This window comes from Ursus americanus, chromosome 14, assembly GCF_024610735.1.
Source record: "Ursus americanus isolate L20-20 chromosome 14, mUrsAme1.1.p, whole genome shotgun sequence".
In the NCBI taxonomy this organism is placed as follows: domain Eukaryota; kingdom Metazoa; phylum Chordata; class Mammalia; order Carnivora; family Ursidae; genus Ursus; species Ursus americanus.
In genome coordinates this window covers 58,600,365-58,627,768 of record NC_142140.1, presented here as the reverse complement: position 1 = coordinate 58,627,768, position 27,404 = coordinate 58,600,365, and the positions used below count along the sequence as shown (strand labels likewise).

Here is a 27,404-nt window from a genome sequence, read left to right as displayed (position 1 = left end):
GTCTGTCCCCCACGCTCCTCACCCCGCCCCTTACACCCCCTCCTGCTTAGCTCAGGACACCGTAACAAAACACCGTAGACTGGGGAGGCTTGAGCCGCTGTCACTGACGTCTCACCTCGCGGTCCTGGAAGTTGGAAGTCAGGGATAGGCTCCAGCAGGTTTGGCCTCTCCCCTGCCCCTCCCACCCGCAGCCTCCACCTTCTCCCGAGGCCTCTCGAAAGCACTGATCTCTCTTCCTCTCCTTATAAGGGTGTTATTCCCCTGTGGGGCTCCACACTCATGACCTCACCTCACCCGAATCACCTCCCAGAGGCCCCGCCTCCAGGTACCACCCCAGCCGAGGTCAGGGCCCCAGCTCGCAAAACACACAGGTCGGTCCCTAACACCTCCTATAAGGAAGGGGGCCTCCAGGCAGCACCCCCCACGTACTCCCCAGGCCCCCTCCTCCTGGGGCAGTGCAGCCACCGAGCTGGATCCCCCTCCTGGGCAGGCCCAACCTCCTTGGTTTCTTCTCCCATCCACTGGGAGCAACCCCCCAGGTCCCAGGTTTGTGCAGGTGTGGGGGTGGGGGTGGTGTTTAAAGGCAGGTCCCGAGAAGCAGGGCCTGGACTTGGGTGAACAGAAACTCAGTCAGAATGAGAGATGCTATTTGGATGCAATGCTTTTAAGAAAGTAAAGAAAAAAAAAATCCATGGCTACATTTTCAAAATTTCACATCAGGGCAGATCAGACATACCGAGTTTTCCTTTGGGGGGTGGCCGTTACTGACCCTGTCTGGATGGGAGGTTTCACTATTGCACCCATCATGGACTCTGGGGGGCACTTGTTGAGTTAAACTATGGCTTTAAAATATTTATCTCATTCTGGGCCAGGGATGATGGTTGCCCGAGCTTGTCATTATACAAAACCCACTGAACTGGGCCCTCTAAAAGCGTGAGGTTTCTTTTTAAAGGTTTTTATTTATTTATTTGAGAAAGAGAGAGCACAAAGGAGAAAGGGAGAAGCAGGCTCCCCGCTGAGCATAGAGCCCCATGCGGGACTCAGTCCCAGGACCTTGAGATCATGACCTGAGCGGAAGGCAGACGCTTAACGACGGAGCCACCCAGGCGCCCCAAAAAGGGTGAGTTTTATGGTATGTGAATTATATCTCAATTTAAAAAATGAGAGAAAAAAGATTAGCTAGCTGTCTTGATGACTGAGGTTTTCGTCGCTCCCTTAAAGTTTGCACCCAAAATGTTAATGCCCTCTGCCCCCTAGCGCCCGCCCTGCTGGACAGGGCAAAGCAGAGCCTCGAAGGATCTGAGTCCAGACCCTTCCTGGGAACCAGCCTCTTCCTGAAAGGCCAGGCTGTGTGCTCTGCCTGGCACCCCCCCCCCACGTCTGCACCAGGAACACACCCACTCATCTTTCTGCACTCACGCACTCACGTTGCTTTGCCTCCTTCCCAGTCTGACTTCCCGGACCCCACCCCTCCCTGTCCTCTCCCTCTAGGCTCCAAACATCCAGTCCTGCCCCCTGGGGTCTTGAGCTATTTGGAGTATCTGGGAATATCCTCAGGGAACTGGGAGCTCTGTGCCCTTGAACTAGTAACACTGTCTTCGAGGGTCTCTGTTCCTTCCTCTGCAAACTTGGCACAGCCGCAAAGTGCCACTTCGTGGGCAATGCACGCAGTGTGAGCCCCCAAAAGAGAGACTGCTTGCAAAATGCTCAGCACGTAGTAAGCCCCTGATCAAAGTTCAGTCTTGTTAGTGCCTTCAGCGTGATGCAACATCACAAAAAACGGGTTCCAGGGGCGCCTGGGGGGCTCAGTGGGTGAAGCGTCTGCTTTTGGCTCAGGTCCTGATCCCAGGATCCTGGCATCAAGCCCGCATTGGGCTCCCTGCTCAGCAGGAAGCCTGCCTCTCCCTCTGCCCACCTCTCCCCCTGCTGGTGCTCCCTCTCTCTATCTCTGACAAATAAATAAATAAATAAATAAAATCTTTTAAAAAATGTGGTTCCATTCATTTATCAATTCTTGAGACAAAGGGTCTCATTTTTCTTTTTTAAAGGGTCTCATTTTTGAGGTCCCCATTTTCCTTGCCGGGGAAGTCCCCGACTCAGGTGTTCTCCCATGGAAGGGGGACTGTGGGTCTCACCCCCAATAGATGGGCTCACCTCTCCTTGGTGCACATAGGGACAGTCTCAAGCGCTGGGTCTAGGGTAAGGTGAGGGAGGCACTTTCCTCAGGAACAAAATTCAAGGAGGAGCCAAAAACTCAATCATCAAGATACACATTTAAAAAACACAAAGCCAGTGCCAAAAAACTCTACGGTGAAGGAAAGACGAAAAGTACAAAGAAAGAGAGGATGTGACCTCGTACCTGCCCAGCTCACCTCCCTACCCCGCCCCCACAGTCCTGGCCCTCTCGGATGCTTAAAATCTTGATATTTTGTTTGCCATAGGTGGGGCATTTTATTTTGCATAAATTTTGATTTTTAAAGAATATTGCTGCAGAATATTGTTGGTCTTGATGACTGAGTTTTGTGACACTCCCTTAAAAGTTGTGCCTGAGGCCAGTGCCACGGACTCCTTACCCCAATCCCATGCCCGGTTCCACTAAGATTGTACTGATGGAAACAGGCATTTACAACAGCCAAAAGGCAGAAGCAACCCAAATGCCCATCGATGGATGAATAGGTAAGCAAAACGTGTTCTGTCCAGACACTGGAATATTATTCAGCCTTAAGGGGCGCCCGGGTGGCTCAGCTGGTGAGCGGACAACTCCTGATTTCGGCTCAGGCCATGATCTCGGCTCAGGCCATGATCTCAGGGTCGTTGGATCAAGCCCTGAGTCAGGCTCTCCCTGATTGTGGGGTCTGCTTGCCCCTCTCCCTCTACTTCTCTCCCTGCTTGTGCTCTCTCTCTCTCTCTCTAATAAGTAAGTAAATAAATAAAATCTTTTAAAAAAGGAAGGAAATCTTGATACCTGCTACAACGTGGATGAACCTTGAGGACATTGTGCTCAGTGAAATAAGCCAGACACAGAAGGACAAACACTGTCTGATTCCATTTATAGGCGGTGTCTAAAATAGCAAAAGCACCGAGACAGAAAGTGGAAGGGTGGGTGCCAGGGTCGGGGCTCCCGTTGAAGGGGTACAGAGTTTATGTTAGAGAGGCTGGATCTACATAGTGGTGATGGTCTCACTGCACCGAGAGTGTATTTAATGCCGCTGAGTGGTACGCTTACAAATGACCAAAATGTATTTTACCATAATAAAAAAATCCCAGGTACAGCCGGGCAGTTGTTTGTCTCTCTGATTTATAAAGTTATATGTTGCACATGCGAAATATTGTGTATATAAAATACTGCAACTGTCACCCCAGTCCCGATCCGCCTCACCCTCCTCGCCTCAACCCCCCCTGTCCCCCCCGTTCCCCTCCCCTGTTCCTCCCTGCGGGGCTTCAGGAGCAGAGACCTCATGTGGCCACCAGGTGGCGCCGCCACGCCTCTCGGCGCCCGGGACATTTCGCGCCCCCACGGTGGGCGGCGCGGAGGCGGCGCGATGCGTCAGCCGGACCGCGGGCCCGGGAGCCAGGGGAACCGAGCCGCGGGGCTGAAGCCAGACCCCAGACTGGCGGGGGAGGGGACTCAGCTGTGAGTCACCCGGGAGCCCCCGATCGACCGTGGGAGGCAATCCCACGCTGGCCTGCCCGCCAGGCTCGTGAACTGCCTTCCCGGGGAGACGGTGAGGCGGGCGGCAGTCCCTGAGTGCGGCCGTGCCTGTCGCACAGGTGTGGCTCCAACACGAACTGACCGGTGGCTTGGGGGAGTGGTGGCCTCCCCTAGCCTCAGTGTCCCCTTTTGTCCATTGCAGCTACGTATGGGCCCTGCTTCTTGGGTCTTTGAAAATTAAATGAAGCATGATACCGGGAGCCTGGTACACAGTACGCGCTCCGTAAATATCAGGAACGAGGAACATAAGTGGCCACCGTCCCTGCCAGCGCACCCCAAGCGGCGGCGTGCAGCGCAAGCAAGAGCCCTCCCGCGCTGGCTTTCTCCGCCGCCAACGTCTCTGCGCGGTCAGGTGCGGAGGCGCGTTCAGAGCGTGAAGCGCGAGGCCAAGCCACCTGCGCCTCCCACGCGCGCCCCACCCTGAAACTCGCGGGGGGTGACGAGGGGGTGACGAGGGGGCGACCGGCCTCGTCCCTAGAGTGCCTAGGGCTGTGCAGCCCTTACTTCTGGGGACCTCGAGGCGGCCAGCCGTTACCACCGGGTGACATTTATTGATCGCTTACTGCTTACCCCTTATTTTATTTCATGCTTCCTGCAACTCCGAGGCTGGTATGCATTCCCATAGAGCAGGTGGCGACACAGAGGCCGCCTTCGAAGCTTGCAGTTCTGGGGGGCTCGAGGCGGCCTCATGCGACCACCACCGTCCATCGAACACTTACATGTACCCTTTATTTTATTTAACGTTCCCTCCAAACCAGTGAGGCCCGCGTTGCATGGCCATTACACAGGTTGGGACACAGAGCGCCAGAGAAGTGAAGTCACCCAGGGTCTGGGGTCCCCGCAGCCAACACCCCCCCCCCCCCGCACACACACCACCTGGGAGGGATCAGGCTGCAAACCGTGCCCCCTCCTCGTGCAGGCCCTCAGTAGAACTTGGGAAAGGCGCAGGCCGGGGACTCTCCCGGGACCAGGAGGGGATTCCAGCCCCCCCTCTCCGAAAGTCCGCGCCGGCCTTGCGCGCTGGAAATCCCGCGCGCGCCCCGAAACGCGGTGCAGCTGCCGGGAAATCAGGAGGAAAACTTCTGCTTTTTTTTCTTTTCTGGCACTCACGCTCCCCGCCCCGCGCCCTCCTCCGGTCTCGCCCCCACGTGGGCCCCCCCCGCGCGGCGCTCCGCCCCCTCCTCGACGTCGGCCAACCGTAGCGCGCCTTTTTCTCGCCTTTGTTGGCTCGCCAATAGGAGGAGCGGACGCGCTGCCGCGGCCACGCCTCTGGCTACGAGTCTATAAAAATTTGAGCCGGCGGCCGCAGGCTCACATCGGTGAAGTAGGGGACGGGATCCTTTCCTCTGCAGCCGTGCGGATTATTCTTCCTGAGGATTCTTGCCGTTTTTTCCCCTCTTCTTTGGGGGAGGATTTCGCTGCCTTTTGAAGGTCTTGAACGAGCGCTCGGGCTCCGTGGGAAGGTTTTGGGCTTTCCGGCCTCGGATTTTGCATTTTCTCGTTTGGGACTGTCGTGGGGCTGCTTTCCACTGTGGATTATAACTGCAACATGACGTTGGAAGAGCTCGTGGCGTGCGACAACGCGGCGCAGAAGTAAGTAGCCGGGGCTGTGGCCGCCTGAGGTCAGCCAGGCCGGGCGGGGACCCGAGCGACCGGTGGCGGGGCCGGCCGAGCGCTGACCCTCCTTCTCTCCTGACCCCAGGATGCAGACCGTGAGCGCCGCGGTAGAGGAGCTGTTGGTGGCCGCGCAGCGCCAGGACCGCCTCACCGTGGGGGTGTACGAGTCAGCCAAGTTGATGAATGTGTGAGTCACACCCCGTCCCCGGACTGGGCGCGGGTGGGGACCCCCTCCGCTCTGCACACTCCCCGCTGCACCCCTCTCTCGCACAAGGCTAGGATTTCCCCAAGCGTCCCCACTGTGGATTGAGGGCCTCTATGCTCTCTCTCGGAGGGGATGGGGGAGAGTTTGCAGCATGCTGACGCTGCAGCGTTTGCAAGTGCCCACCACCCTATTTGTTCCTGCCTTCCCCCCCAAATATCTTGAAGCGTGCATCCCCCCCCCCAAGCTGCATGCACACGTGATCCCTTACGCGCCTTCGGTTTCTCTTTGCTTTTCGAAACTCCACTGTGCACAGTGGCCTTTCCTCAGCCCCCAGCTGACCCGTCCCCTTCCTCTGGCCCCCTTAGGGACCCTGACAGCGTGGTCCTGTGCCTTCTGGCCATTGATGAGGAGGAGGAGGATGACATCGCCCTGCAGATCCACTTCACACTCATCCAGTCCTTTTGCTGTGACAACGACATTAATATCGTCCGGGTGTCAGGCATGCAGCGCCTGGCCCAGCTGCTGGGCGAGCCAGCGGAGACCCAGGGCACCACCGAGCCCCGAGACCTGCACTGCCTCCTGGTTACGGTGAGTTGGGCCTGGGACTTGCCCCACCCTGCCCAGGCACCTGGGCCTGTGTTTGTCAACAAAGTTGAGCTGGCGGGTCTCGCACCAGCTCAGCACTCAGCCATGATAGGCATGTCCCGTGGGCAGCCCGGCGGGGCCTCCTTCCCGGGGGAGCTATTTTGAGCTGGCCTGTTTTCCCCAGAGGGCCCCTGGGAGAGGGAGGCTCCCTGCCCATTCCCGGGGCTCCCACTGAACTCTATCTTTCCCCCCATCACAGAATCCTCACACAGACACCTGGAAAAGCCACGGCCTGGTGGAAGTAGCCAGTTACTGTGAAGAGAGCCGAGGGAACAACCAGTGGGTCCCCTACATCTCCCTCCAGGAGCGCTGAGACCCTTCCCAGCATCAGAACGTGCTGAGTTGCTACCAAAAAATAAAATAAAATAAATATTTGACCCCTCCCCCCAGAACAACCCCCTAAAACAACCCAACCTGTGAGACCGTGGGGGCAGAATCGTTGGAGAAGAGGGGAGCGCGGCCGCCCCCAGGGCGGTGAGCCTGGAGCAGCGCCCACTGTGGCCCCCATGAGAGGAGAAGAGGGGGACCCGGGCCAGCAGGAGAGGGGAACCTGGAGCTCAGGCTCTGCGACAGAGCAGCCAGAGTGGGGGAGCTGCGGCCTCCCCCACCGTGGAGGGCCTGGACTCCACACTCGGGGTGGAGTGAGACCTTCGGCGTCCCCCACCCTTCTTGAGACCAGCGCTGACATCTGCATGGGACCCGCTTGACCGAGGGTCTGCACCCTTGCCAGGACTAGACTTTGGGACTTGGGAGCTGGGGCTGCTGTTGCTCTGTACCCATGAACTCCCAGTTTGCAAACGTAATAGACAATCTATTTTGTTACTTGCACTTGTTACTTGAACCACTGAGAGAGACGGGAAGCTTACAGATACATATATTTTTACTTCTACTGATGACCTTGTAATAAACTTCTAAAGCTTCTGGGTTCTTGTGTTTTTGCCACCTCTGAGAGGGGCCAGGACCTCTGCCCCCCTCCCTGTGCCCCAGCAGCACTGCCCCCCAAACCTCCTCCGCAGGCTCACCAGGAAGTGTTACTTAAGTCCCTGTTAGCAGCTCCAGGCTCCTTTGCAAAAAACAGTGCCTCTTCTCTCTGCAGCCGGCGCCAACCAAGCCCAACAAACCTTTGCCTCTTTTTTTTTTTTATCCTCCCTCCTCCTGCCCCATAGCAATTAAAAGACCGGTTTATTACGAAACCTGGCCGCTGTGCCACAGCTGTTGCTGGCTGTGCTGGAGCCAACCCCAAGCTCGGGGCATATAGAGACGCACCCCTGGGGCGCTGGCTGCAGCCCCTGCCCGCCCCGCTGCCACCGACCCAAGGTTCAGAGAGGTCCGGGGGGCACATGGACCACGGTGGGCTCCGGGCTCAGAGCTGTCTTGGCCGGGCTGGCCTTGCAGGAAGATTCCTCTGGGCAGCCCCCAGGGAGGGGCTTTCCACCGCATCCAAGCCTTCTCTCTCCCAGGATAGGCTTCTTCACTACAGTAAAGAAAAAAAAAATTTTTTTTCTTTCCCCAAACTAAGATCAACAAGCAAAAAACACCCAAGGAAGTAGTGCTCCCAGCCCAGCTGGGCTTGGCACGGTGCTGCACTTTGCCTCTAAACCGAAACTGTAAGGCCTGGCCGGCCACCTCCTGGTTCTCCCGGAGCAGCAGGCGCAGTGACTCCCCTGCCGCGGGCTGGGAGCCGGAGCTAGCGCCAGCCCTCCGCGCCCCGTCTCAGTCTTTCCGCCCCAGGTCTGTGGGGTGGGCTCGCGGCGCCTGGGCAGCAGCGTGTCCCTGCGCCCCGCGGGGAGGAGGACAGGGCGGGCCGCGCCACAGGCCGCGACCTTTCCACGGAGCCCTACGTGGGCGCGGGAGGAAAACCCCGGCGGTCCCCCGGGAGTCACGGGGCTGGGGGGAGCCCCACTGGGGAGGATGGGAGGGAGGGAAAGGTGGAGGGGGAAGTCCCAGAGGGACAAGAGAGGGAGGGGGCGGGGAGGAAGGGGAGAGACGAAGTGGGGAGACGGGATCCCAGAGGGGGATTAGGAGACCCCAAGATGGAGCCCTCAGTGGGGACCCCGTGGGGGGAGCGGCGGAAGGAATCCCTGTAGAGGTTAGGGGCAGGGGAGATGCTAAGTGGAGGGAGGGGCCAGAGCCCTGAGGGGTGGAGGGGGGAGTTTGAAGAGGAGACGGTTTGGAGTCTGGGGAAGGTGCGGAAGAACCCAGGCGGACTGGGGGGCTCAGAAAGGACACCTGTGCGGGGTGGGGGAGGGGAGTTAGGAGGCCTAAGCCCCGAGAGGGGGAAGGGGACAAATGAGGGGAGCCCCAGGGGGAAGTTGAGGAGTGAGGAAGGGGACTCCAAGGGGGGGGGCAGTTGGAGAGAGTGAATCCCTGAGATAGAGCCCAGAGAGGAGGGAATCTGAGGAGGGGAGCAGAGGCTGAAGGAACCCCCCCCCCCACTTCAGGGGGAAGGGGCTTGATGGGGAAGGACCAGCAGGGACCAGGGTCAGCTCTTGGTGTTGCCTTGGCTCCTGGGGGAGGCTCATCCCTGCAGGAGGCTCCACTGTGGGTGTGGGCCTCTCTGTCCTCATCTTGATTCTGGCCATCCAAAAGGGCCTGTGACCTCTGACCCTCTCATCTCTAGGCCCTCTGTCCATAGAGCAAAATCCCAGGCTCCTGGGCCCCAAGGACATACAAGGCATGGGCAGGACCCCAGCTGTGTGATCCTCAGCTGATACCCTAACCTCTCTGTGCCTCGGTCCCACTGTCTGAAAAATGGGGTAATAATGCTTTCCACCTGATAGATTGTTGACAAGGTTAAGTGAAATATGTATTTTTTAGATGAGGACTTCCCACATAGAAAGTATAAGAAGGATTGGCCATTATTACTGCTATCCCAGCACTATTATTATGCCCCCTGCATTTCTAGAATCATCTCCTTACTCCACCCTGTGTGTGCGCCAAACTCAGCAAACTGAAGACTATTTTCTTTTTTTTTTTTTTAAGATTTTATTTATTTATTTATTTGACAGAGATAGAGACAGCCAGTGAGAGAGGGAACACAAGCAGGGGGAGTGGGAGAGGAAGAAGCAGGCTCACAACGGAGGAGCCTGATGTGGGGCTCGATCCCATAATGCCGGGATCACGGCCTGAGCCGAAGGCAGACACTTAATGACTGAGCCACCCAGGCGCCCCTGAAGACTATTTTCAAGCAATATTTTAAGAACTCGAATGGAAGGAAAGGGCAGGACACTTTCGCTAGTGAACAGAATTGTAGATCACGGTAGGGTTGGTGTGGCTGATTTTTCCTTCTGTCTCAGGCTCTAATGCCTCTCCTTTCCTCACCCTGGGTTGGATTTAAACTTTGGATATTTGGTTCCTTCACTTTGCAGATGAAGAACGAAGGCTGGGGAGGGGCGTGACCTCCCAGAAGGGAGAGAGAGACAAACCCAAGGCTTGGGATTCAAACCCCAGCTCTCTGGGCACCTCCCTGCACAAACGCGGAGGGTCGCAGCTCTTCCGTTTCCAGCAGTGGTTCTCCCGCTACTGTCTCTGTTGCTGTGGTGGTGGTGGTGGTGCGGTAGCAGGAGTACGAAGTCCCTTTTCCAGAGAGGAGCTGAGGCCCAGCGTGGAGGAGCCACAGACTGGCCAAGATCTTGAATTGTCACCGACGGGCTAGGCAGCCCCTGGGGAAAACGCAGGCTGAGGGTGAGGGGGACAGATGGCACCGACCCCAGGACAGTTCAGCCAGAGAGGGCCAGAGCCAAGCTGCCCCAGGTCACCTCTGCAGGTGACTCCCCTGGGCTTGCCTCTGTCCATGCCTACACCTGCGGCCCTGAGACACGCACGCAGGTGCACACACCCCCACCATGCGGCTACACGCACACCCAGCTCCCCAGACCCCAGACACACTGTGCCCCGCTCAGCCCCAACCAGGCGCCCCTGCGCAGAGGGCTGGAAGTCTGGCTTCACCACACCCCTTTGGGCAAGGCGCTTAGCTTCTCTGAGCTCCCTGTCCACGTTTGTCCGACAGACGCACAGCCTCCCTTGAGCATTTGTCTGCGTGTGCACACACACCCGCCGAAACGTGGGCACAGGGTTACAGGCATGTTGATAGGTATGTAAATACAGATGTCATCTCTGCCCCCAGGCCTTAACAGTTTGTAGGATTCAAGCTAGGTTCTGAACCCTCTGTGCCCGGAGAAGGGGGCTGGTCCTACGAGCATGTCCTGAAACACGTAACATAGCCCTGGACTTGAGGACAAGTGGGGGCCGAGGAGGAAGACGGCCAGGCATGGCCGCCCGGTTGAGATCAGTGTTAGAACTGCTGACGTTGCCCAGGGCGGCTTCTGCCTGGTTATCTCGGCTCCGCCTCAAACAACTCCACGAGGTAGCTGCTGTCATTATCTGCTTTTCACAGAGATGGAGCACAAGGGCTCAGAGAAGTGCAGCGACTTGCCCAAGGTCACACAGCCGGCGGTGGTACAATCAGGGACCGAGCCAAGGCCTGTGTGATGCCGAGCTAGGCTTCTGTATCTGTGTACATTTTTATTTTTATGTAATTGAGATATAATTTACAGACCATAAAATGTAACCCTTTACAGTGTGATTTAGTGGTTTTTCACGTATTGCGCAGTTTTGTGCAATTATCACCCCGTCTATCACCCCAGAAGAAGCCCTTGACAGCAGTCACTCCCGTCTCTGTGGCTCTGCCGTGTTCGGCGCATCTCACAGAAATGGGATCACACACCCAATGGCTTCTGATCCTCGCGTGATGTTTGGAGTTCATCTGTGCTGTGTGTGTGTCGCCCGCAAACTTGGGTCACCTGTCCCAAGTCTGTGGTCCCATGTGTACACTCGAGCATCCTTCCATGTAGACAAGGACACATGGGAGGGCTCTCCGTGTCGCACACAGCTATGGTGGGGCTTTGCCCCATGCCTCACGCCCAGACCTCCTTGCTTGTGCACCTGCCGTCTAAGCTCGGTCTTGTGCGCACGCGGACGGCTCCTCCCTGAACCCCTCACACGACCCCTCTCCCAGCGAACTCCGACTCAGCTTCTTTGTTCCCATGGCAGATGCCCCCTCTTCAGGGGAACTCTCCAGACAGGACCCCCGAGGGCCTGTCTCCTGGCCCCAACTCCGCCCTCCCCGGTTCCCAGCACCCACCTGTGTGTAAGGCCACATTTTATCCTGCCTGGGACCCCCGGTGCTTCGGAAGTGCTTGGGCACGAAGACTCAGGTCTGAATCCCAAGTTGTGTACAGAGATTGACCCACTGATGATGACCTCCTTCTCCAGGACAGAGTGTTTTGTCCCTGAGGGACACACGCTGGCCTGCCAGGTGCTAGGTCCTGACCGCATCAACAGACACCAGCCACAGCGGGGGAGCTGGAGCCTGGCCCTGCGGGGGCGGCCGGCTGTGTGCCCTGAGGCAAGTTGCTTCACCTCTGTGGGCTCAGTTTCCTCATCTGTGCAATGGGGATACTAACAGGAGTGCCCGTCTCTCGGGGCTGTTGTGAGCAGGAGTTAGTTGAAATATGTAAGGCCCTTAGAGCAGCAGGGAGCCTTCCAGCAGGGTTAGCTGTTATTATGTGAGTCGGTGTGCGACTGTTTGCAGGACTCCTCCTACCCGAACGAGGGGTCTGTCCATGTACCCGTGAGTTGTGGGTGCCCAGAACTCCTAACCGACCGGGGTCTTGCGGTTATACCCGGACCCCTCTCTCCTCGCCCAGCTGGGAGCCGCTGATTCAGCACCACGGCTCTGCCTCTGCCTGAGAAGACGGCTCGGGGCGAGACCTCTGGGGGCAGGCAGGTGTGGCTGGCGGCCGGACGACCGTCTGTGCTCAGCCGTGGCCGTGGACGGCCACAGGTATGTGCACACGCACACGTGTGTGCTTGCACATGCAAAGAGCATACGCTCAGGTCCTGGGACTTGCAGGTGGGCGTGGCCACACACACACACACACACACACACACACACACACACACACACACGCAGTTCTTAACCTCATGCTGCACCCAGTGTAGCAGTGTCCTGGGGTTGCGGTGACAGTGACCTGGGGGGGGGGTGCTCCACAGCAGAAATGGCCTGGCTTCTGCTTCTGGAAGCCACAAGTGTGAGCGGCAGCGTCCCCTCTGCGGCTCTGAGGGAGGCTCTTTCCGGGCCTCTCTCACCTCTGGTGGTCTCAGCTGCTCCAGGGATCTGGGTGTGGTCCCCAGTCCTCACATCGGCCCGTGCATCTCCGTGTCCAAAGGACACCTTCTTAGGAGGACGCCAGCTCTATGGGGTTGGGCCGGCCCTCTCGAACCCATTTTTACCGTCTGCAAACAATCTACTGCAGATAAGATCCCAGCCACAGGTACCAGGGATCAGGGCTTCAACCCCCCGGGGCGGACACAATTCACCCCATCACAGCCCCACACACCCGCCACACACACAGACCTTTGAGAGCCGGGTCTCTTGTTCAACAGACGTGTGCACGCAGGCATACACGCATACACGCCAGCACACACCCCTCTCTAGCTGGCTCTCTCGGCTTTCCCAGCAGGGGCCCAATGACCAGGAAATGAATAAAGACACCCCCCCGGGCCCCAGGTCTTCACACTGGAGCGGGGGCGGGGGTAGAGTAATTTATTCATCCACCAAACGTGTCCCAGGTCCTTTATGCCTCCCCCGAGGGCATCCTGGGCAAGGCTGTGGGGTGATGAGAATCGCCCCCAGTGGCCCCTGGGGTGCTCAGGGGCACCCGTGTAGCATCCCTGCAGAGCGGTTCTGCCACAGCAAGGTGCCCGGGCAGCTCCTGGGCCCAGCTCTCCTCTGGCTCCTTCTACCAGTAGGTAAGATGTTACGGGGAGGGCTTGGGGGCGTGTTTTTCCAGAGATGATGTCCCCTCTTCTAGGAAAGCAGCAGAAGTATGCCAGGGCCTTCCTGGCTTCTGAAATACTCTTCCCTCCTTCCTCCCAGGGGTCAGGGCAGGACTCTGGCCTGTCCCACCCCTGCCTTCACCTTTTCCCTTCCCTCTGGAACCACCGCAAGCATTTCCCAGCCCCACAGTCCCCAGCAGCCGCGGGTGTCCTGCCTGGTGCCTCATCCTTCCCTTCCCTTCTCTCCTGACCCCATCCCCAGGCAGGGGGCGTGGCCTTTGTGCTACACTTTCAAGGCCCCGGTGGCGCCAAACCCGTGGCTGGGCACACGCGAGGGTGGGGAGGCGATCCAAGAGCATGGCTTCATCTGTTGGAAAGGGAAGGTCTGGGAATGACAGCCCTGGAGCTGTGCGAGGTGGGAGAGACCTGCATGCCGCCAGCCAGGCTGGTGAAGGTCATGTGTGCCAGGGACCCACGGTGCCCGGCGACCGCCACCAGAGACCCGGAACCACCCAGCTTGACACACAGGCGGAATGCCACCCCCTCCCCCAAGGACACACGGCAGACACGCTTACAGACACACAGAAGCTCCATCTGGAGAAGCCCCTCCCGGCCCTTTCCCTGCATTGTTCGTGCCTCCTCTTTCCCACCCTACCCCCTCCTCCCGGCCGCGGGCGCCGGAGGTTCCCAGGCTCTGGGGCTGGGGTGGGATGGGATGAGGGGCATCTCGGGGCGGCGGAGCCCCAGCCGAAGACCCTCGTGCACACGGGGCTGCTCTCGCCCCATGCGTGAGCATACACGTGTTGGAGCGGTAGGCTGCGATCACATGCGTGCACGCGTGGGGCGACATTTGTGCCGCGGCGGGCGGCGTACACAGCAGGCGCGCCATAAATTCCTCTTGGGTGGCTGCGAGGGGGAAGGGGCAGCCGCACAGCTTTGGATTCGATTCTGCTCTCGGCGGCTTACATTTACCCGCGCGGCGTGCAGCGAGCGTGACTCAGTTTCCCCATCCATAAAAGGGAAAGTCTAATCGCCCTCCCACGTGGCGAGATGAAACCATTTAATGCACGGAAGCGCTTTGCAAAACGCTCGGCCTTGAGAACGCTGACCACGCCTTCCCTCCACCCCACCCTCCCGCCAGACACTGGGGGTGGAGAGGGGCGCTGACCCTGGCCCCAGACGCCCCTCCCGACCCAGCAGGCAGGAGTCCCGGCTTCCTCGGTACTTAAAATTGGATAATTGGAGACAGAGGCGGGTGTGCGAGAGCCAGAGAAATTCCCGAGTGGGCGAAGCGCAGGGGTCTGTCCCTCTAGTCTCCCCACGTCAGGGGCCCCGACCCTCTCCAGAGCCCCCTCCTGTGCGCCCTGGGCGCGCTGCCGGTGCGCACGGAAGCCCCCGCGCTTGCCGCCGACCCCCTCCCGCGCCCGGCGGTGCCAGCCTCCCGCTGGTGCCCGCCAGGCGCGGTGTCTGCGGCCGCCACGGGGGTGGGGGGGTCTGCGCCGGCGGCCGTCCCGGCGGCGTCTCCCTCCCCCAGCCCCTGGCGGCGGGCGGCCGGGCCGAGGGCGGGGCGTCTGCACAGACCCTCCTTTTGTGAGCGGCGCCTTCCCCGGGCGGCCTGGCGCACAGGGCCCGGGCACCGCGCCAGCGCCCGGAATAGCCTCCCTGCCCCGCTGGCCGCCCCACGCCCCGCCGGAGCCGCCTGACCTGCCCGGCCGGGCGCGGGGGTGGGCAGGCCCGGCCGTGGCGGCGCTGGGACCGGGTGCGTGCTCAGCGGCACGGGCTGCACCGCCACCGACCGTGGTGCAGCAAGGCCTACTGTGTGCAGCCCCCTGACTGTGTGTGCGGCCTACTGTGTGCGGAACACTGTCTGAATGCAAAGCCTACGCTGTGTGGACCCGCACCTACGTGCAAACGCGCATGTGCAGACTTCCGCCACGTGCAAGACCTACCTTGCGCAAGACCCGCTGCGTACAGTCCCCTCCCCTATGTGAAAATTCCCATGTGTGCAGACCCCGGTCTGCATGCAAGCCCCTACAGTGAGCAGATGTCCTACTGTGTGTGGCCCGGGAGTGTGTGCATGAACCCGCCGTTCGCAGGCACAGACACACTCACAAACACCCCTTGCAAAGAAGTCCCCTGTTTTCAAATACTGTGCTCTGTGCCGGCATCTACGTGTGAGTAAAAACCCTAGTGCACGCACACCTGCGTTCGGATGCACCCTGTGTGGTCATCGCGAGAGTGCAGCGTGTTCCAGGTTCAAATGCTCCCTCTGCAGACTGGCTACACCAGCCGACTTAGGGGGAGCAAAACTCAAGGTGCCCACCGAGAGCTGAGACCCTCTCCCGTGGTCCTTTGTGTGTGCTTCAGTTTACCCCATCCGGAGAGACTTTGCTCTTTGAGTCTCTTCTGGCTCTGACTGCGAGGGGCTCTGACCCATGTGGGAGGAAGTGGGTTGGACAACCCCCCTGCATTGTGCGGTATGGGCAGAGGACTCAGTCATGCAGGCAGGGTTGGAGGCAGGGCCTCCTGGGACCTTCCTGGAAGCCCAGGGGGCAGGTGCAAGGGCAGGCGGGCTCTGTGGCGGGATGCCAGAGGGTGGCTTCCCTGAAACTGGGCACAGCAGCTGGGAGAGGTTTCCGGCCCGCCCGGCCCCACCTGGCCCCGGGCACTCTCGGCAGATGGGCGGGGCGGGCAGGCACTGCCAGGGAGGAGCCAGGCCCCAGACCGCACATGCCTGCACAGGAGCCACCGGCGGACCTGTGCGCACACACCTGCGTGCGTGGGCCATGCCCGGTGCTAATTCTGCGCCCCGTGTACAAACGTGGGCTGCACGGGAGCCACAGAAGGCTTCGAGGATCCATGCTGACCTACAGGCTCCAGCAGACAGAGATATTTGTCTGATTTGCTCACTGCGCCGCTCCAGCACCTGACGGTTGGTTGGCGCTCTGTAGATATTTGTGGAGTGAGCAAATGAATAAAGGGACACATCACTTTGCAACTATGTACTGAGTGTCTAGGTGCACTGGGCGCTCGTACATCCAGGAGCACCAGGAGATCCTCGGATTTCCAGACCCATAGTCGGGGATGAGAATAAGCTCACACTTGCCCGCACCTGTGGACACCATGCGCATTGATCAGGAAACACTCGAGTCCACTCTCATCCATTCACCGCAGACACCAGAGCCGGGCGCGCACACAGCCCCCATGGATATGCACGCGCTCCTGAGCACATGATTTTTCCTCTTCTCTCCCTACAACCCGCCTGTGCTATCCAGCCCAGCCGCCCGGGTTCCTGACCTCCCCCCACCAAGGCCACTGGGTGTCCCCACCTTGGAGGGATTCCCCAGGGCACAGTGAGCCTCACACCCCACTCCCCAGACATCTCTGTTGTCAGGTGGCCCTGAGGCCTGGAGTTTCTACCGTCTGAGCTTCTCCTAAAGGCTTAGGCTGTTGTCTGCAGAAAGCTCCAGAAAATATGCAGCCAGGGTTGGCAGGGGCAGAGCCGTGCAGGCAGGGGGACTTGCAGAGCGGCTCCTGGATATTCCCAGAAACCATCCTTCCATTTTACAGCCAGGGAAACCGAGGCCCTGAGAGGGGAGGGCGTTTCTGTGCAGTTGGAGCGGGAGGGCAGACTATGAGAAGCAGATGCTCCGCGGGGGGAGGGGGCGCGGGAGCCCTTTCCTTCTCATCTCCTTGCAGCCAAAACCAGCAGATTCCCACGGCTGCCTGCTGGGGTGGGGACAGGAAGGTGGGGGACTGCTCCGGGAGGAGGAGGCCTGCGAAGGGTGGGGGGGGGGGCCTGTCTGGGTCCTGGAGACAGACAGAGAGGCAGGAGGCCCTGAAACACCCACACGCAGCTCACAGAGACCCAGTGTGGGACGCGCAGACACGAGCTGGCCCTTTCCCGCCGCAGATGCCCTCTTCCCAGCCCTCAGATGGGGCTCCTGGGGCCCCTGCCCTGCCTGCGAGAGTGTGAGGGAATGTGTGTAGGTGTGCGCCCATGTGTGTTTGGAGGGGATGCACGTATGCGGAGGAGACACGCCTGTGTGCACGCACATGTATTTCTGGATGTATTGAGGTCTATGTGTGTGTTCGGTGTGCATGACTGTATGTGGGTATTTGTGTCACTGTGTGTCTGCACGTGTATATGTATATGTGCGTGTGCTTGTGTGAACGTTGCACGTGCATGGGCACACGTGTGTTTCCATGCATGTGTGTTCTGTATGTATGCACACATGCGTGCTTGGGTGCCTTGTGTGTCTGCGTCTGTGGGTGTGCTCACGCATGTTGGTGGGTGTGCCCGTGCATGTTTTTGGAGTGTGTGTGCGTGTGTTGGAGAGGTGCCGCTGGGTGCTCTGGGTGTCCCGGTGTCCGAGCTCCAATCCAGGCATCTGCAGTTCCATGGGCTCCGGGGCCACTCCTACGCACGCAGCCACAACAACGGTAATAACAAGGTGCGGTCTATTATCTCTGCTCTACAGCAGGCGTTTCTTCTAAACACCTCAGAGTTTTTAAAGCCAGGTTCATTGAGGCATAATTCACAAATAGTAAATTCATACTTTTTAGGTGTACCATCCTGCAAGCCCTGACAAACCGACACCACTGTGAGTCCTTACACAATCACGATTTAAAGTGGGTCCATCCTCCCGGAAGCCCCCTGCCGCCCCCGGTCAGCCCGCTCTCCCCGTTATCAGCCCCTGCAACCGAGGGGCTGCTCTGTGCTCCTAGTTCCGCCTTTTCCAGGAAGTCATAGAAATAGGATCACCCAACCTGCGGCCTTCCCAGCCTGCTCCCTAAACTCGGCGTGCTGCCTTGGACAGGCCTCCTTGGGGTCGCGTATCTAAGTAGTTTGTTCCTTAAAAAAAAAAAAAAAAAAAAAGGGCGCCTGGGTGGCACAGCAGTTAAGCGTCTGCCTTCGGCTCAGGGCGTGATCCCTGCGTTCTGGGATCGAGTCCCACATCAGGCTCCTCCGCTAGGAGCCTGCTTCTTCCTCTCCCACTCCCCCTGCTGTGTTCCCTCTCTCGCTGGCTGTCTCTCTGTCAAATAAATAAATAAAATCTTTAAAAAAGAAAAAGAAAAGATGCAATTTACATAGCACAAAATTCACCCCTTTGAAGTGTACAATTCCGGGGTTTTTAGTGTTTTCATGGAGTTGTGCAGCCATCACCTCTATCTGATTACGTAAGATTTGTATCACCTCGAAAAGAAACTGTCACCCCAGTCCTCTCTAACCCTGACCCGCGAGCCTTATTGCCCCCCGCGCTGTGTCTGCTCTGGACGGTTCCGCCGGTGGACTCACACACTCCCGGCCTTCTGTGTCTGGTCCCCTCCCTGCGCCTAAGCTTGTCAAGGTGAGTTCGTCCCTGTGAGTTGCTGACTCCGGCTCCATTGTAGGGACGGTGGCGCTCATACCCCTTCACCAGGGACAGGTAGCTGGGCAATTCGCAGGTTTAGGTAATTAGGAATGAAGCTGCTATGGACATTCACCTCCGGGTTGTGGTGCGGACCCAAGTTTTCATTCCTCTCGGAGAGCAGCGAGGGGTGGGATTCCTGGGCCCCATGATGAGTAACACCCTTAGTTCATTAACTCATTTACTCCTCATCATCCAGGAGGTAAGTACTATGATTAGATGCATTTTATGTATAAGGAGACTAGACGCTCCCACAGATGGCTCTCTGTCTCTCTCACACACACCCAGCAGACAGGACGGATGCCGCGTCCATCACCCAGCCCGGGCCCTGCAGGACCCAAGCAAATACCCGGGACTCCCCAGTGCACGGACAGCAGCATGCTTGTCATGCCCCACACCCCGGGAACAGACGCTGGTGGGGCCTGCAGACCCAGACGTGCTGCAGACACTCTGCGATTTGTTCATCTTTCCAGCCAACCGTCTGGTCCTGACAGTAATTAGCTCCCAGACTGGCGGGGAGACAGTGAACAGGCTCGGAGTCATCGCTGCGGCCCCACGCCCACAGGCCAGGGAACCCGGCAGAGTGTGTGTGTGTGTGTGTGTGTGTGTGTCCAGGCTGGGTGCCCCGCTCCTCTCCACCCCAGGCGTCACAACCTCGGCCCTGGAGAGTCTGGCCTGGGCTCCCTCCCACCCCTCCCTAGAGCCAGCCAGCGCCGTGCACGCACGCCCACCGTGCCTTCCACGCGGGATCGTGCCCTGGGGCTTTCAGAGCACACGTGCGCTTGCCCCCAGCCCGTGCGTGCCTTCACAGCCCAGGCACGCGAACGCGTCCGTGCCCCGCGGGGAGTCGCCGACCCTGGCGCCGCTGGAGCGTGCGCGCGCGCCCCGGGCCGCGTGGGGGTGGATCCCGCGCGGGAGCACGCCCCGCCCCGCCCCTGCCCGGGCGCCGCCGGAAAAGCTGCGGCGGCGGTGGAGCTGGCGTCACGGGTTTCCACGGGGGCCCCGCGTTGGGGGCCGGGATTCCCTGGCGCAGGAACGCCCGTGACGGCGGCGCCAGGAGGCCGGACTGGGCCGGCGATGACATCAGCCTCTGTTTCTGGAGCCGCGCAGGCGGGAGAGGGACTGGGGGAAAGGGAGTCCGGCCCCGTACGCGAGCTGCGCCGGCCCCCATTTCACAGATGCGGACACTGAGGCCGGCGGGCTGTCGTCTGTGACGCTTCCGTCTAGCGCTCGGCGCATGCCCGCTGTGGGGTTGCCCTCTCGGGGATCCGAGAGTCCCCCCCCCCCCATCCAGAGAGAAGGCCCAGCGCCTTCAGGGCTCCGGACCCCCTACTGGCGGGTCTGCCTGCTCTTCTGCAGCGAGAGGGCTCACGGAGGGCCTGAGGGTGCCCTGGCGCCACCCGGCCAGGCAGGCGCTCGAGCCAGATCCGTCCACACTGTTGGTGTCTCCTCAGCTCTGGCCGCTGCGGTGGCCAGAGGCGGTGCCCGCGTCCGAGCCAGGGCGCCCGGGCTGCCCGGCGGGGTGTGCCCACCGGTGGCTGCCTTTGTGCTGAGGCCTGGGCGAATGGTCTAAAAATAGCTTGGGCGGAGAGGAGGGCTATTTTTAGCCCGAGTGGCGGGCCCTCCCAGTTCCCGGGTCAGCGGCCATTGGGCCAGGACCGGAGTGGGGGGTTGGGGGTGGGAGGATCCACTTTGCAGGGTCCCCACCCCTCCTGGGCGTCCTCACTTCCAGACCCCAGGGTCAGCGCACAGCCAGCCCTGGGGAGGACAGTTGAGGGAGAAAGAGCCTGAGGGGGATAGATAGCCTTGGGGGTGGGGGAGGCGTTGCCCTAGGCCACCTTTCCTCGACACAGCCCCCACCCCCAGCTGCCCCGGCCTTTTGTTGGGCGGGCGGGGAGGCTGCTTTCTATTTTGGGAAGGTGTTGGAATAATTTCCCTGGCTATTTTTAGCCGGTTTGGGGATTCCTCCACCCAGGCTGGCCACCCGCCTCTCTTCCTTCTTCTGGTCCTCCTCCTCCTCTTCCCTGCTGACCCAAGGCCGGCCTCAACCATAAAGGGCACACAAGGACACACAGCCCCCCAGAGACGGGCATCTCCTTGGGGGCAGACCTGGAGCGGGGAGACCCCCATACCTCCTGGCTGGGGAGGGAGGGGGAGCTCTCAAGGGTGTTCCCACGTTCCAGGTGAGCCAGACTTTCTGGCCTCCAGGAATCCATGACATCCCACAGCTGAATTCCATCTCCAGGGCAGGGCGGGGCTCCCCAGGCTCTGACCTTTCACCTCCTTTCAGTGTGTGACAGGTCTGCCCTGTTGAGAATAGATCTTGACCCCCATACCCCTTGGCTGGGGGTATCCCATGTCCCCTGGAGGAAGATCTGTTTGGTGAGGGTAAACTGAGGCACAGCGAGGACACAGGAGTGGGCCACAACTTAGGCTATTCCCTGATGTTTTCATCTCCATTGTTGAGACAGCTGGGTAACCTTGGGATCGTGATGTTCCCTCTCTGTGCCTCAGATGCCACCGTCAGGAAAATGGGGTGATCATGGAAATGGAGTTGTTGTAAACACGTGATGAATACATGAAAGCTGTTAGTGCAAGATCCTGGCAGGAGATGGGACAGGTGCCCCAGAAAGGACACTGAGGAGTCTTGCTGGAGATGAGAGGGGAGTTTTGGGTTCTAGCTGGCGCCACACCTTGAGACCACTCTCCAGCCATCTCCTGACTCCTCACGGTCCTGGAGGCTGGCAGGAGGGACCCCATGCCACAGACAGGGAAACCAGGGCTCTGGCATGATTTCATGGCCAAGGGTGTCATGCCTGGTGACACACCGGAGGCCAGTGTGGTCTCCTGACTCTCCCGGCTCTGACCCACAGCATATGCCACAGCTGCCTTCTGCATACTTTCAGACGTTCTTTTGCTCATTCAGCAAATATTTGTTGGGCATTGAGTGAACGTCCTATGGCTGCTGTTAACAAGTCACCACAAATGCAGCGGCTTACAGCAACACAGATTTCTTCTCCCAGTTCCAGAGGCCAGAAGTCAGAAACTGGTCTTCGCTGGGCTCCAGGTTGCCGCAAGGCTGAGATCCTTCTGGAGGCTCCAGGGGAGAACCCACATCCCTGCCTTTTCCAGTTTCTAGAGGTGCCCTGTCATCCCTTGGTTCATGGTCCTGCATCACGTGGACTTTCTCGGCGCTCCCAGCTTCACATCATCTTCTCTCTCCGACTCTGACCCTCCTGCCTCCCTCTGACAAGGAACCCTGTGATGGCATTGCCAGCATCCACCCTCCCATCCAGAATATTCTCCCCATCCAAAGATCTTTAATCCCATCCACGAAGTCTGGAAAACATGCACAGGTTCTGGGCATTAGGATGGGGTATCTTTGGGGGAACCATGCAGGCAGCACCTTTGGTCAGACCTTGCTTGGAACGGACAGCCAGGAACAGACGCTGACCCGGGCCTGTCCTCCTGGAGCTCACAGTCTGGGGCCCATGGCCATAGAGATCAGATGGTCACAGTGATGAACAAATAATTATAAAGAGGGTTGCTAGATAAAATACAAGATGCCCAGTTATATTTGAATTTTATTTTATTCTTTAAAAGATTTTGTTTATTTATTTGACAGAGCGAGAGCACAAGCAGGGGGAGCACAGGCAGAGGGAGCAGCAGACTCCCCACGGAGCAGGGAGCCCAGAGCGGGACTCAATCCCAGGACCCTGGATCATGACCTGAGCTGAAGGCAAACGCTTCACGGATTGAGCCCCCCAGGCACCTCAAATCTGGAATTTTAGATAAACAACAACTAACTTTTCGGTATAAATATGTCCCATGTAACGACATGTCTCATTTAATCGTTGAGTCATACTGACACTAAAAAAATAAATTAAAAAGCTGTATAGGATTTGTGTATGTGACTTGGCCACCAGTTATAGTTTATCATGGGAGGATTAACCTGAGGTGATAAGGTGCAGCGTGTGCTGAGATCACTCAGGCCACCATGCGGAGAACGGTGATACAGAGAGCTCACCGGCCCAGGTGAGCACCGACTGCGGCTGCGCAGTGAGGGGGCATCATCCGGTGTTTTATAGCCTTGGGGGTGGGCGGGGCCCCACAGAGGAAGCTCCGCCCCTCGGGCCTGCACATGCGCATCCTGCCCTCATCGTGGGAAGTTCGGCCAATCGGAGGCCGCGAGGCCGCGCCTTAGCGGGCGCACCCCTCCTGGCGCCTTCTGAGCAGCCTCACGCGAGAGGAGCCTCGAGGAGTTCGACGCCCGGAGGGTGGCCGTCCGCTCCTGCCGGGCCCTTCACAGGAGCGGCCCCGAGGGTGGGCTCGGCAGCGGGGCGCATTTGCAGACCTGAGGCAGGACTGGCCACGCCGACCCAGGGCAAGGCAGCTCCGCTCGCTAGCTGGCTCCTGAGGCCCGGCCGGCGCCCCTGGGACACCGCCCCCTTCCACCCTGGGGCACGGGGTCCCTCAGAACACCCCATATCACACCCACATACCGCCCCCCTTCCCCCGACACCATACCCCAGGATACAGATCTCCCAGGACACCAGGCCTCCCCAGACCACCCCCCCAGGTTCCCCCTGGGACACTGCCCCTCCTTCACCCCAGATACTGACCCTCTTGGGACACCATCCCCCCATCCCCAACACCACCCCCCAGGGACATGGGTCCCCCTGGACACCAGCTCACACACACACTGGACCCCCTACCCCCACCTGCTCTCTCTGGGGTCCACGGTGGAGGCGCACCCCTCGGTCTCCCCAGCCCCACTGTGCAAGGACCCCCTTCAGGAAGCCCATATTACGTTTGCATCGCCTTGAATCAAGGCAGCCATGACAGTGGACAATGCTGTCTTTACATTTATTTTTTATTTTTTCCGTCATGCCAGTTTATTTCTGCGAGCCTACCACGGCTCTCGGAGACAGGATGGTCTGCCTGGGGAGATAAGGCCCAGGAACAGATAGTAAATGTGGCGTCAGCATTTAGCAGGAAATGCTCGCAGGAGTCAGACGGGACCGTTGTCACTTACTCGTACCAATGCCAGTTGGAAGTTGAGAGCATTACGGCATCTCGACCGTCAACCAGTTTTACTTGTTGAATGCTGATTATGTCCTTGATGCCCATGACGTACCTTCCCAACAACCTTGGTGCTATTAGCTATGCTCATTTTGCCAAGGAGGAGACTAGATGCAGAGCCTTGGGTTGCTGGATGTCTCTCCGCTACGTTGCCTGCAGAACCCGCTCTCCTTGCTCCTTTTTCAATCCACCTTGTTGCCTCTTGTCAGAATGCTTTCGGAGCCTCTCCCGAAACAGTCAAGGGAAGATAGTGGGTTCCACAGCCCCAGGCCCGAGTTCACCGCAGCCCTCCTGACGTGGGGAGGTGTCTTCTGAAAACAGAGCCTCCGAGAACCCACGGAGAACGTGCTTCCAAGTGTGTTGGCCAGGAAAGAGACCAGACATGAAGGGCATTTCCTCCCTCCCTCTGCTCCAAAGGTGGCCAGGGCGAGGCTGGCCAACAGACAGGACAGCGGGAGTGTGGGGGGTGCTTCCGCCCCCGGGGGCGGGGGTTGTCGCTGGCGGAACAGTTCCATGACCTAAGGGTCCGGTTTGGCTTTAGTTTACCCCTAAGCCAGCATGTTCCCCCCATTCCGGCAGATGCATGACTGTAAGCTCTGACCCCATGCTCCAGCCCAGATTGTCTTGGTCTGAGAATCCCCCCTTTGCAGACACAGCCTCACCTGACCTAGAGGATGGGGACATGAGCGCTTGCCAAACTGGGAACCTCGCTGGAGTGTCCCGATACTTAGGGAGCAGGTTGGAGGCAAGCTAAACAGCGGGCAGGAGAGGTAGGGCCTTTCCTGCGTGTTCTCTGGAGTAGGAACCCACCTCCTCCTGCCTAAAGCCCATCTCTTACTGGACGCTGCGGGGGGTGTGTCCCCGCTACTTGCTCCAGAACCCGCATGCTGCTTCACCTGGGACTTCGCTCACAGAAGAGTGGAGTAAGGACACGTTGTCGAGACCCGCTGTGGGAACCGTCGGTGCAGGAGGGATGGGGGGCTAGCTGGGACCGAGACCCCGACACTGTTGGCTAGCCCCGGCTCCTGCTGGCCCGCCCTGTCCTGCTCCCATGTGGGCCGACGGACTGTGTTCTGACCAGAGGAAAAATTTCTTTCTCGACCGTGGGCTTGGAGTTCTTCCCAGAGGGATATATTCCGGCCAGAAAGAGTGCCGCATTCCTGGGGCCGGCCCGCCAGCGAGGCCTGGCGCGTCACTCTTTCCACTGCGAGCCCCGAGCTGCTTCTGCACAGTAGCCACACGTGCGCTGCTGAGGGCGCTGGGCCTGACGTGGCCACCCAGGGGGAGCCCCGTCCCGGCGCCCTTGTGGCTGCCTCCCAGGCCCACCCCTCCTCTGGGGTTTCCCCCCATCTCTTTGGATCTCCAGGGGAGGGGGAGACTGCATCCTGAGTCCCCCTGATTGGAACCCTTGGGGGCGGGAGGGTGGGCAGGCTGGTGGGTCAGGGTTAGAGTCTCACTCGACCCCAGCTTGTGAGATTCTCCTTCACCCTGCCTTCGGGATGGAAACGGACATTCTGATGATGGTTAGGAATAAGATGTGTGCAGCGGGAAGGCTGCGTGGTGCTCGTCCTCCTCTCATTTGCATCAAGGAGTTTCTGGAGGTTTCTCTGTTGGTGGCAAAGGTGTCTGTGGGGAGGACCGTTAAATAGGACATGGAAAGATGGACAAGGCTGTTGGGTGTGGAGCTGCCTGGCCACACCCCAGCCCTGGGGGGCACGGACTGGCTCCCGGGGATGTTGGCAGGCCCGCCGTTGTTGGGCCGCCAGCCCTGCCGGGGATCACAGCTGTCCTGGCCAAGGTCACAGCAATCTGCAGGCCGCCAGGGCCATGGCAGGTCCTGATGGAGATGGGCCTGGCCAGAGACCGTTCTGATGGGTTGGTTGGGCTCCAGAGCCCCGCTGGGGCAGGACGAGGGCCCTCCTGGCCCCCCTCCCTGACACTCTGACCCCAGGAGTCCAGCAAAGCTCCCGAACACAGCACAGTCCGCCTCCCAGAGACCCCAGCCTGGGGCCCGGCAGGGGCGACTGCACGTGTGCATTTGTGTCTTGCTCTGCCGTTTGCAGAGCAAGGAACTGGAAGTCATGGAAATGAAAGAATGTTCCCTCACCACTCCTGCAGTTCTCACTTCTGAGACGTTGACACAGCGTCACTGGTGGGAGAGCTCCGTGTTCGCGGGGCGTGGAGCCTTTGGTGATTACAAGGAACCTCCCCGAAGGCCTCGTATGATGCTTTTGACCTTGCCTTCAACTCTGAAATGAAGCTCGGTTGTTAGAGTGACTTCCTCAAGGTCACCGGGAGGCTGGGCCGTTTCCACTTATGGAGGTTTTTTAATTTTTTAATTATTTTTATTTTATTTTATTTTTTTAAAGATCTTATTTATTTGTCAGAGAGAGGGCACAAGCAGGGGGAGCAGCAGGCAGAGGGAGAAGCAGGCTCTCCACTTTGCGGGGAACCAGATGCGGGACCCGATCCCAGGGCCCTGGGCAGACTCTTCACCGACTGAGCCACCCAGGCGTCCCTATGGAGGGTTTTTTAAAAAATGTATTTAAAAGAAGAAAAGGGGCGGGCGTCCGCCCAGCTCAGTTGGTGGAGGGTGTGACTCTTGATCTTAGGGTCGTGAGTTCAAGCCCCACGCTGGGCGTAGAGATGACTTAAAATCAATAAATAAAATGTAAAAGAAGAAGAGGAGGAAATACCGACGCAGGATAAAGGAACCGTAGGAGAAAACACACAGCTGCTCTTTGCAAAGCGACGGCGGTCTTTCAATCCTGTCTGTCTGTGCCTCCCCCTGTACACCTGCTTTTGGGGAGAGCGTCAAAGGCCAGACGAGGCACGAAGGTCAGTTTCGGAGATGCACACAGACATCCTGAAGACAGGATCCCGAGCTCAAGATTAGCCTCTTAATTTCATAAATAAAATGCAGTCCGTTGGATTTGACTTTTTTTTCTCTTGAGCAGAGGTTTTGTGAAGTAGAACTCAAGGCCACTGACTGTTTTCTGCACTGCATTTTTCGGGAAGTTGGCTGCGGATGCAAGGAGGGTCCCAGGCTCCCTTGTTCTGGACAAACGCTCTTCGGAGCTGCAGGGCTGGGAGGGGGCTGGCCGTGCCGGGGCCGAGCTCGGAGCCCTGGTGTGCGGTGGGCTGCTCCACTCTCGCCATCTTGAACCAGGACCAATGCTTGAGAACTGCGCAGCTGGTCCCGCCGAGAGGCTTCGGGAGTCAGAATTTGCCCTCTCTTCCCTCGAAGGCTGGAGATGGTACTGCTGTTTGTGCGGCGGCCGCGCTGACCATTGCTATGAATTTGCTGCCTCTGTGGACGGTGCTGGATTTCTGGCTCTGACTCAGGGGTCGGCCTGGTCCCCGCGGCAGCCCCTGCTGGCTGGCTGTCATCCTGGATGCCTCCAGAGCTGATCGGAAACACTCCAGACTTCTCGGCACGCCCCCTGAGGTCCTCTGTTGGCTTCTCCTGCCCTGGGAGCTGCCCCTGCCGCACCCGGCCCTCCACCGGCTGCCCCTGCACACCCTGCTCCTTGCAGTCCCTGCATCCTGCCCCCTGGCCTTGGCTCTGGCAGCTCCTTCCACCGCAAGGCCACTCCTTCCTGGCGGTGCCTAGCCGCCCCCCTGCTGTGTCGGTGTCCTGGGTCCCCCGGAACAAAGCACCACAAACTCGGTGGCTTACAACCACTTACTCGGTTCTGGAGGCCGAAAATCTGAGATCGAGGTGCCAGCAGGGCTGATCCCTTCTGGAGGGTCCCAGGGAAAACCCTCCTCCCTCCCGGCTTCCAGAGCTGCCGGCAGCCCCGGCTCGTGGTCCCACCGCTCCAGCCTCTCCCGCCGGTCTCCCTGTGGCTCGGACCCGAACCTGCCTCCTCTCTGCTGCGCAGTCCCTGGT

General features: G+C 59.1%; 1 protein-coding gene across 1 annotated transcript; it reads left to right on the top strand.

Annotated features, from left to right (window-relative positions):
* Nucleotides 1-5,024: 5,024 nt before the first annotated feature.
* GADD45B (growth arrest and DNA damage inducible beta) lies at nt 5,025-6,640 on the top strand. Its single transcript, XM_045800102.2, has 4 exons — nt 5,025-5,305; nt 5,415-5,516; nt 5,900-6,122; nt 6,379-6,640. The coding sequence occupies exons 1-4, from the start codon at nt 5,262-5,264 to the stop codon at nt 6,490-6,492; spliced, it is 483 nt and encodes a 160-aa protein (XP_045656058.1). The 5' UTR covers nt 5,025-5,261; the 3' UTR covers nt 6,493-6,640.
* Nucleotides 6,641-27,404: the final 20,764 nt, after the last annotated feature.